The sequence below is a fragment of the Eptesicus fuscus genome, chromosome 22, assembly GCF_027574615.1.
Source record: "Eptesicus fuscus isolate TK198812 chromosome 22, DD_ASM_mEF_20220401, whole genome shotgun sequence".
Lineage (NCBI taxonomy): Eukaryota > Metazoa > Chordata > Mammalia > Chiroptera > Vespertilionidae > Eptesicus > Eptesicus fuscus.
The window spans coordinates 35,984,496-35,994,900 of record NC_072494.1 but is presented as its reverse complement, the minus strand read 5'-3'; the positions used below and the strand labels follow the sequence as shown (position 1 = coordinate 35,994,900).

At 42.3% G+C, this 10,405-nt stretch overlaps 2 protein-coding genes across 3 annotated transcripts in view; both read right to left on the bottom strand.

Moving 5' to 3' along the window:
- Positions 1 to 307: 307 nt before the first annotated feature.
- TMEM81 (transmembrane protein 81) lies at positions 308 to 2,466 on the bottom strand. Its single transcript, XM_008154281.3, has 2 exons — positions 2,319 to 2,466; positions 308 to 1,632 (listed from the first exon to the last, which is right to left on the bottom strand). Exon 2 carries the CDS (start codon positions 1,532 to 1,534, stop codon positions 755 to 757), a length of 780 nt encoding a protein of 259 aa, XP_008152503.1. The 5' UTR covers positions 1,535 to 1,632; positions 2,319 to 2,466; the 3' UTR covers positions 308 to 754.
- A 1,754-nt stretch (positions 2,467 to 4,220) lies between these two features.
- RBBP5 (RB binding protein 5, histone lysine methyltransferase complex subunit) overlaps positions 4,221 to 10,405 on the bottom strand; it is a 28,392-nt gene continuing 22,207 nt past the window's right edge. For both annotated transcript variants that reach the window (XM_008154207.3, XM_008154208.3), the window contains exon 14: positions 4,221 to 4,944. In XM_008154207.3, coding sequence (XP_008152429.1) covers positions 4,916 to 4,944 — 29 coding nt within the window. In that variant the 3' untranslated portion in view covers positions 4,221 to 4,915. The remainder of the gene's footprint in view (positions 4,945 to 10,405) is intronic.

Below are 10,405 nucleotides of genomic sequence, written 5' to 3'. Positions count from 1 at the left end.
CACTTTTCGGGGGAAACCTATCAGATGAAGACTCCAGTGTTTTGCCAGGAATCAATGTTGCACTGAATACAGAGGGTTCACCTGGGAGGAAGGAGAGGGGCTGATAAATTATTAACATTTAGTGAGGGTCTATTCTATACTGAGTCAGATGTCATTGCTAACCTTGGATCTGGTACACAAAGCAGTTTGTTCAATACCTATTCTAAGAAATTGGAGGAAAACGAAAGCCCAACCGATTATGGGACTATTGAAACAAGTGCAAGAAATTTTGAACTCAAGAGTAGGAAAGATGATCTCCACTCAGCTACTGTCGATTATTTTTATTGAGGAAAAAAGTGTTTTCACTAGAAAAGCTATTATTAATGTACCCTTCTATGTGATTATGCTGCTCAGAAGGGAGAAAGTGGTGGGGAGGTATACCAGATGTAAAGTGTAGAAAATAAATGCAAGTTTGGAAGACAGAACTCTTCCCAGCAGAAGAGGAGATGCGTGCTGTAAGGTTATCTGGGTGCCTAGTGGGCAGGGAAGTTCAAGAAGAGGTCCATCTGGGACACAGTTGAGATACTGCCCATTGCTACCAGGATGCTGTCCCTTCTCCACACCCCCACTCACTCTTTTGGCTCTGGAAACCCTCCCTCCTAGCTGGTCCACAATCAGGCAGCCAGACGCTCCCCTGAAAATCTAGCTTGGCTTCCTGAGCAGTCAAGTCCTGCTTCCTGGGCAGCCAGCCCTTCAGGAGCAAGGCCTATTAGGTCTAAAGGTTGGCATTGCTATTGCCCACCCTCAACCCACTGTACAAGGCAATGCCCAGCGACACAGTGCTAAACACTCCACTAGCAATTCCTATTCCCAAGGCTATAGCCACCTTCTTTCTCCACGGTGGACGGTAAGGCCTGGAATAGTTACCCAGATTCACTTCCAGGCCCTCATCTACTAACTTCTGATCCTCCGTGAGGGACTGCTGAAAATTCAGCTTCACCAACCTAGGAGGAAGGACCCTCACCCCAAAATAGAGCCTCTTGACAAGTCTCAAGTTTTTTAACAGCTGCACATCACACCGGTAGGTCCCAGAGTCCTCCTCCTGAATAGATCTAAACTTCACAAAGTGGGAGCTGGCTCGGAAGGGCTTGAAGACTTCGTCATTAGTGGAGATGATACCCCGAGCAAGTCTCCAGGTGAACCGGAATTCCTCCTGCCCGATCTCCAGGATGTCTGAACTCAGACAGCTCAGCTCAAATTTCTTGCCTTTGAGAACGGTGAAATGGAGCATCCCACAGATCCAGTTGGTCAGACACTCCAAGCGCTGAGATTTACACTTCCTTCTCACTCCATCAGGGCCCACCTCACAGACGGTCTCCTCCTTATAGCCAAGGCCACAGGTGACAGTACAGGTGGTGGCGTTGACAATGACTTTCCCCACAGCTTCTTGCAGCTTCTCAGGGATGGCCAGTGTTTTAGGGGAAGTCATGACAAAAGGCATGTAGAAGGCCAACACCAGGCTTCCGAGGATAAAACTAGTGGCCAAGGTCATCATGTCTCAGTAGACATTTCACCGCTCTCGGACAGCACCTCCAGGTGTTCCAGTTGAATCCTCTATGATATCATAACTCAATTCCTTCGACATGAGATATCCTTCAAAGTTAGAAGATATGATGCATGCATTGTCAATAAAATACCGCCACTTCATAAGCCAAAGTCCAGTCCTTATTAACAGGCGAGGCCACAGGCAGGAGTCACCATGTTGCTGCTTTACCACCTCTGCTTACTAGTGACCCCCTTACCAATCCCTTCTTTCCACATTCTTTCAATGACTTTAAATCCACCTCTGGGGAAGACAAAGATCTCAGAAGCTGAAATGAATTTCCAAACCACCTCAACTACTTGACTTCAAAGAGTGAGTTTCCCTCACTCTTTCCCCTCCCCGCCAAATTGTGGATCTAATTTAAAGGGTTTCAAAACCCCAGCTAAATCTGACCAAGTAAGAAATCAAGTCTTAAAAGAAAGAGAGGACCAACTTGAATTAAGTTACTGACTCTCAATGCTCCTAAACCTTCTATAAAAAGGCCTAAGAACTCCGGACTAGGAGGCAAGTGACTTATCCTTCCTGAACTGGTATGTCTAATTTCTCCTTTGTAAGTTAAAACCTTCATGCCTATTTCAGGAAGGTCATTTGGAGCATCAAATGAAAAAGTGCACACAAAAATACTTTGTAAAGTGTGAGAGACTGTTCCTGTGTAAGGAATTTTAAATAGAAATGAAAATTCATGAGGACAAGGGCCAAGAGCCCTTTTAAAAATCAACTGTTCTCAGCAAGGTACCGATATTAAAGGCAGCTCCTCTCCACCTCCCAGGCACTGTTCCTTCCCACGGGCACCAAAGGTATTCTCTGGAGGAGAGGACGCGCGATTCTCCCTGCCTCTAGGCCTATGCCCTTCATTCTGGAGGCTAGAGGAGCTCATCTTTCACTTGGGCCAATGTTGCTATGAAACAGCTATGATGTCAAAGATGGATTCTGTCACATAATAGAAAAGATTAGTAGGCAAACAGATGTGATGATTAAAAGCAAACACTTAACTAGCCTTTATAAAACATCTTGTTTAAGAGACAACACATATTCGGTGGGTTCTGAAGCTATTTAATCTAGGGGGAAAGGGCCAGTAGAGGGGAAGTGAACTGTGCTCATGGGTGTTAAGAAGCTCCTTGGAAGGCAGGAAGCTCCTCGCATGCGTTTCTATAACCTACAGAACACCTCCTAGCACTGGGGCCTCTATGGAGTCGTTACACACACTTATACTGCATTTAAAAATATGAAGAGATCATTCCTAGATGATCTTTTTAACACCTTTTGTTTGAATGGTTGGTTTATAATCTTGTCCAGAGGCAGAAACCTGGATACCTGAGCATCCCTCCCCCTCCCAGCTCTGTATTTTCACAAAGAGAGATCATTTTCCGTCATAAAGCAAAGGGGCAGGTGAGTTTCAGAAGTGGTGAGTGCCTACAAACACGCATCTACACCTGCTCTTTAATAAACATCCAATTTTATTTACAAAGCATTAAAGCTTCAGCAAGAAGTACCCAAGGCTAAGTCTCATCTTGTACAAAACTACAGAACATTAGAAAACGAAAGGAGGGGGATGAAAAAGGGAAGAAGATAATACGCTTATATGGTACAAATTAGAAAATCACACTGAAATGGACAGATTTCAGGATCTGAAAAAATTCCAAAAGCATAAATAATTATGAGGAGCTGCTGCCAGAAGCCTTTGTGTTGGTTTGCACACTACTGCAGAGCATAGCACACAGATGTGGAATGGAATGTCTGCAAATGAAAATATGTCAGTGAGCCACCTACTAATCTCAACCACTGGTCTGAGATGAAATATGAAATGAAATTCACAAAACAAGCATTTGAGGAAAAAGTAGTGGCATCTAAAAATATAGACATGTTGCAACTGACTCAAGGACAGCTCATCAACCACTGAATATTTTGGTTCAAAAAGATGGAATAGGACAGAGGCGCTTACTGATGTGATCTACCTTGATTTCCATCCTAAAATCCAGTCCTAGAGGAGCGCCCACCAGCTGATAAGAGATTTCACAACAAGCAGTGTGCAAACTCCCCTTTGAAAACCCTGTGAAAATGATGATGCAGGTTAAGCACTCTGGTCAGCTAAAAGCTCTCCTCAGACCAGTGACCCACCCCCTCACCTCCCCACCCCCCCACACACACACCTGGTTTCTTTACTCTGGATTTTCAGAGAATTTCAAACACCTAATGTACACATCCATCCAATCTGCTACCTTTTATATAAAAGAACAGCAAAAGCAAGATGTAAAAAAATTTTTAAAAGCTAAGCAACCTTTCATAGAAAGGAAGTGACTGGAACATGTCATAAGGAAAAGGAGCTTGGATACAAGGAGGGGAAGATGCGATGACTGACAGAAGGACAGATATTCACAAGCAATGATAAGAAAGTTTTGTTCCTTCATCTGTGATTTGAACTGTTGCTGCTGCTTTGATTTTGGGCGGCTTTACTGTAGTTCTTGCATAGATTCCCCCACCCCAATAAAAAAGAAGCCTGTTGAGAGACACCTTGGTTTGTTTCCATCTCTGGAAGCCAGCACAAGTAAAACAATATAAACTACTGATGATTCTTTGCTGGAGACAAATGAAACTAGTTACCTTAAAAAAATAAAAATAAAAAAACTACACACACACACACACACAAAACATGATTAATGTGAATGAACCAAACTGGAGGGAAACATGCAGTGAAAGGAAAACAAAAACCCCTCTTGCAGCCCAGCTTGAGCAAAATGGGGTCCATTAGGAAGAGGGGCCTTTCTCATCGTTCTTCCCTTTCTAAAAATGTCAAATGTTTCAAGCGCTCTCTTCTTTGCCCATCCTTTGTACACAATATGGAAATACAGGAGGAATCTGGCGAAAGGGAAGTTTCAAAATGGAAGAATATGCAACAGAAGTTTTCGAAGGATACTGGTAGCAGAATTTCAGATAAGAACAAGTTACTCAAGGACATGCACTGAGGATAGAAGGCAGGTAGGAGACAGGAAATGACAGGTCAAAATGATGCTGGGTACAGTAAGATTAGATGAGCAAAACAAGTATCTTTTCTCCAGCAACGTAACTCATATTAAAGTGTAAATGAGTCAAACTCCCGTTTGATGTCTTCACAAATCCGCCTTCCTGAGAGCCTATTTGGACTTATGCTTGAAAGGGAAGGGATGTACTCTTCGTTCATAATTCACTTCTTCATTCAAACATAAAGTTCACTCCTTCCACCTCCTGAGCGAAGCAGAGGCATTTGCTTTAAATTAAAGTCACTTTCAAATGACTGAACAGTGTCCAGAGCCACATGATGGAAAAGTGGGGAAGATCGAAGCACTTCAAGGATCTTCATAACAGTTCAGAGATTGCTCCCCCTGCTAGAGATTAGACACAAAAAGATTTTTTAGTATCAACTTAGACCAGTTACTCACAAAATACTGATGGATGCTGAATGATGCAGGGCAAGCACACATGGGCTAAGAATCCCTTCTCCTTCCCCCCTTTAAGCTAAAACCAACTCCAACTCCCGCTTACTCTTCTTCACTCAGGCAGTAATCCAAAACCCAAACCTCGACCCCACACTTCCTCGGTACTGCCCCAAAGGGCAAATAAGGCAAAATGACCAGAGTTCTACACACTTTCTAGGCTGCTAATTAACCATTCTCCAAGGTGTTAACAAATATTGCTTTATAACCCAAAAAGTACAGTAAGTAAGGGAAATTCTAGGGCCCAACATCTTCAAATCTTTCACATATTAGGCTAATGAGACACTAAATGATTAACAGTGAGCAACAAACCCTTTCCCAAGCACCCCTATTCCTTAAGTGACATTCTCATCATCACCTTAGAATTCCAAATAGGATGAAATGTTAATGAAAACTACCGTTGGCATTTCTATGTGCCAACAACTGATCAATAAGTAAAATCCTCAATAGTAAAATCAAATGAACACTTTCCTGGTTGTTCCATAGGAGCTGTTCAAGCTCTGAGGGACATCCTTACATGGGCTGTGAAATATTAACTAGGAAGTGTAAAAAGAGAACAAGGTGAAGAAAATCCTCCCAGGTGTCATTGGGAATGGGGGAGAACATGCCACTTGAAGGTAAAAGGGTTAAAAATAATGGCCCAAGTTATGAAAGTACCCATTTACACATTGCTTTTAATCTGATTTTTAAAGTAAAAATTAAAGCACAAATGAAAACTGGCAATAAAAATACATTCCCATTTGCCTGAGAACAGACTGAAATTATAAACTCTTCCTGGATGCTATACTGTCAAAAATCAAATTTAACCTTTATATAGTTCAGTAAGATAAAGTGTAGTAAGCACCTATTATGCAGATCTCTCTCAACAAAAACATAATAATTAATCTCTTGAGTCCATTTTTTAAATGTCTTGAGATAGAAGAATCTACGCCACTTAACACTTTAAGGTTAGTTTTGCTGACTGTCCCCTCAGGTATGTACCCTATCAATCTAGTTTTAACAATTTGAAATGAATGCAACATTGACATTGTAAGCCTAAATCATGACAGGAAAATCAAAATAAACCAAAACCAGAGCAATCACACTATGAGCGAGACAAGGTACACGGAAACAGCAGCACAAGGGAAGACCTCCGGGCAGCTTAGTCTGCTCAAGGACACACACAGTTTACTTGCAACAGAAAGGCAATCTACAATAACAGAAAATTCAGCTGAAGAGGAACAGCTACTACTACTACCTTCCAAGAGCAGCCCAAGCCAGTGGCCTAAGAAAATACTGGTATCAATTTTTTAAAATAAATATGTTTTACTGCTTTTACAGCGAGATGAAGAGAGAAGGAGAAAGGGAGGGAGGGAGAGAGAGAAAGATAGATGCTCAATCAACTGAGCCACAGCGGCCAGGGCTCGATACTGATTTTCAAACATTACCTTAGTCATCTAATAAAAATCACAAAGAATGAGGAAGAATATCTAAATAGTTATCTGATTTTGGCAGAAATTCATAAATTATTTGACTGATAATTTTTTAAGAAGCAAAGGGAATAAAAACCCTCACTCACTACTAAGCATTCAAAACCATCACAGATTCGGGAGATGGTTAGGAGGTCCAGGGTGGTGGGCCAGCAGTAGGCGGGGTAGGGGGAGGCCAGTGCAGGGAAATTTCCCCGTGCCTGTCCTCCCGGAGAAGCAGCGCCGCTGGCATCTCGGTCATGGCTCTCCCATTAGACTAAGTGCACACCAGCCCCTTCATGCCCACCATCTCACGAGGCCTTTAGACCACGTATGCTGACAGACCAGACTTTGTCACACTTGCTACTGCTGATGTTTACTGCCAAGGAGCCCTAGTTCTTGGGCAATCCTTGAGCAGTCACAGGGTAACGGGGACACTGGTGGTTCTGCTTGCATCTCACGTTTCTGATCTGAGGACTGTCCTCTGGAGAGTATTTAATAAGGAAACTGAGGGGACCTGGTAAGTGCCATGTTGGTCTGGTCTTTCCAAGAAGTCCCAAGGTCAGGTCACCCTCACCACACTTCACTGATGGGTCCTCCCTCAACACAGAAAGTGTGTCTTCATGGATGTTATCCAGTACCGAGGAGCTGTTTGATAGGGAAGAATTTTCTGTGGCTCTAGATTCCAGAGAGCAGATTATTTCTATATGGTTTATGTGTCTTCCAACCACCCTTTGAAATTCATAATGTCCTGTTCCAATACGAACACACTATAGCAGCTTTGTCAGGGCTAATCAGGGCTTACCAAACAGTTTATTCAATAACTCCTAAATTGCAGATATTAACCAACAGTTGTCATTTATGTAACTCGAGCAGTAACACATAACCTACACCTATAATCCTGCCTTCAAATAATTTAGTTTGAATGCAAAACTAGGGCATTTTGAGGGAGGCGACCTTGAATTGTAGACCCTCAGACTGAACTGATTTGGGGGGATGTGTGTGATCCTTGCACAGGGGCCATGCTCATCTCGGGAGCGTCCCAATTTTCGTATACGTGCTGCTGAAGCAAACACCTGAACTGATTTCTGAAGACGGTTCAGCCTCAGGCATTCTGGGTCAGATTTCATTTCTGAATACCTCGGGGAAATCTATCTACAATGATTGTATGCTGCGTTTTACTGAGAATCTCCAAGGTGTGGAAGAACATGAAACTCAAATACCAGAGTTGTTATCTCTATGGCCTTGGGGGACTATCTGAAAATTAATAGCGTGTGTCAGCCAGCCTGTGCCAGCCAGCCTGTGCTTGCTCAGGGCCCTCCAAGCTGACCATCGTATTGGATGAAGCCCCATTCTTGCCTGAAAAATCCTACACAAAGATATGATGGGTTGTCTTGCAACTGAGGCTTCTAATGGAGTTATCTGTAATCCTCAGTTGCACCACTCTCCCCAGATTTACAGCCATCACAAAGATCCTAACCAAACTGCAGCTGGTCAATAAAGCTGGATGCAGCTCTCTGAGAAAGTCTTGGAACCAATGCCCCTTTGAGGTTTCTTAATGATCCTGACCCTCAGCAAACTCAAGTTTACTCTGACCATTTCAGTTTTGAGGTTTCCATTTAGCAAAAGGTCAGGGCACCAAGGCCAGCGAAGAAAGGAGAAAAGGGCAGAAGGAAGCCTAGGTTACATGGGGAAGCACGCATGCACGCAATAATGAGAAGTTGGTGAAATGTCTGCAGTAACTATGCAACTGTTTTGTCTGTGTGTTGTCAGAAAATGTATCATCACCCTGGCTCTATTATATAAAAGTCTCCTCTAGTTCTTTTAAAGGGTAAAGCTGTGCCCTAACTGGTTTGACTCAGTGGATAGAGCGTCGGCCTGTGGACTGAAGGGTCCCAGGTTCGATTCCGGTCAAGGGCATGTAACCTTGGTTGTGGGCACATCCCCAGTAGGAGGTGTGCAGGAGGCAGCTGATCTATGTTTCTCTCCCATCGATGTTTCTAGCTCTCTATCCCTCTCCCTTCCTCTCTGTAAAAATCAAAAAAATATATTTAAGAAATAAAAAATAAAGGGTAAAGCTGTTAAAATAGTTGTGTCTACTTAAGGTTGACCAACTCAAGTGCCTAATAATGTAGAAATAAAAATCCAGTTTGAAGCACCCAGCTATTCCAAGATACAGGTTCTAGCCTTTAATGAGGTTGGTGCCTCATTTAACCTTGTCAGCAAAGTGAGTGGAAACAAACTTCCAAAGGCCCCTGATAATGGTTTCTATTCTTTCTAGAAGGAGCTTTGAAATGCTGATTTGTACCAGTACTAAAATATGTAGTCCACATATAGTTCAAAGTATCCCTGAAAACTGTATTCAGTATTTTGAAACGTTTAATGAATAAAGACCCATTTCTTTAAGGTTGAGTAAACTTGCCAACATTTTGATTCTGACTCTCTCAGACCTTTCTGAAGCATAGCTGAGAACCCACTGCTGTCACACTCTGCAAATGCCAGCAGCACCTCACCGGTGCCTCTGACAGAAACCCAGTTTGGCGAATGTCAGAGATATTTAGTTACTGCCAGTGACCACACCAACTAAACGTAAAAGTTGAAATCACTATATCACAGAGAGAAAACTTAATGGTTTATTTACCATACATTTACTATCACAAAGCAAATGATTAATTATAGGCAGCTTTTGAAGGAGCTAGGAGACTGTGTCCTAGAATATTTCAATTAATTCACTATGTTTGGCCAACTTTTAAATCACCCTGAAGCATTTCCAATCCCAGAAAAATCTACTTACACCTTAAACTGTGTCTTCTGTAGTAGCAGAAGTGTGCAAGAAGTGGGTTATAAAAGCATCAATTTTGCCCTAGCCTGTTTGGCTCGGTGGATAGAGCGTTGTCCTGCGGACTGAAGGGTCCCGGGTTCGATTCCAGTCGAGGGCATGTACCTTGGTTGTGGGCACATCCCCAGTGGGGGATGTGCAGGAGGCAGCTGATCAACACTTCTCTCTCATTGATGTTTCTAACTTTCTATCTCTCTCCCTTCCTCTGTAAAAAATCAATAAAGTATATTTTTTAAAAAAGAATCAATTTTATTCAATGAGTCAATCACTAATCTGCGATCTTTATTGACGATACCCATATAACTCTTTTAGGCTATTTAAAAATATACAGACAGAGCCTTTGATGGATTGAATGTGGAGGTGATAACTATCAGTGAAGCACCATAAATGTTGGGAAAAGTGGGGGTTCTCAGCGGTAAGGTGTTGGGCTGTGAAAAAGTGGGGATGTTCAGTGGTAAGCTGTTGGGCAATAAAAAACTGAAGTCTAGCTCATTTGAGGCAGAATACTCAAAATGAGAGTAACTGGGCCTGCTTCAGCTTCTCTGCAGAAGAGAAGTTGTGTGCACAATGATGAACTGACTGAAGGTGTAAGCAAGGAATTCTGTCTCATCCCAGTGCATCTCATCATCACATATTCATTACAATTGTAAAGCAAGGCAGGGGGGGGAGGAGGCCTGAATACAGCCGGATATTTTATCATTGGGGCGCTGAGTCTACTGACCTAGCCGCCAAAAACTAGAGAGAACTGTATTAACTAAAGTAATGCTTTGTACATAAAAAAAAAAGTTTCTAAAACCCAACAATGTTTGAATAGAAATGGATTCTAATTTGATTACTAGTTTCCAAACAAGAGACCAAAGCTTAGAGTCACAAATATTTGATAGAAAATTGAAACTGTTCTCCCATCCCCTAATAAAAATTCCTCAATCATATAAAAGTGAGAAAACTCAGTAAGTTTCAAAAGGCTTAGGTGTTAAGAAGCTACAAAGATACTGTGGTTTCTGTCTTTTTGGTAATCTCTTGTTTGAAAAACAAAACAACTCATCTTCTTTTTTTATTATGACAG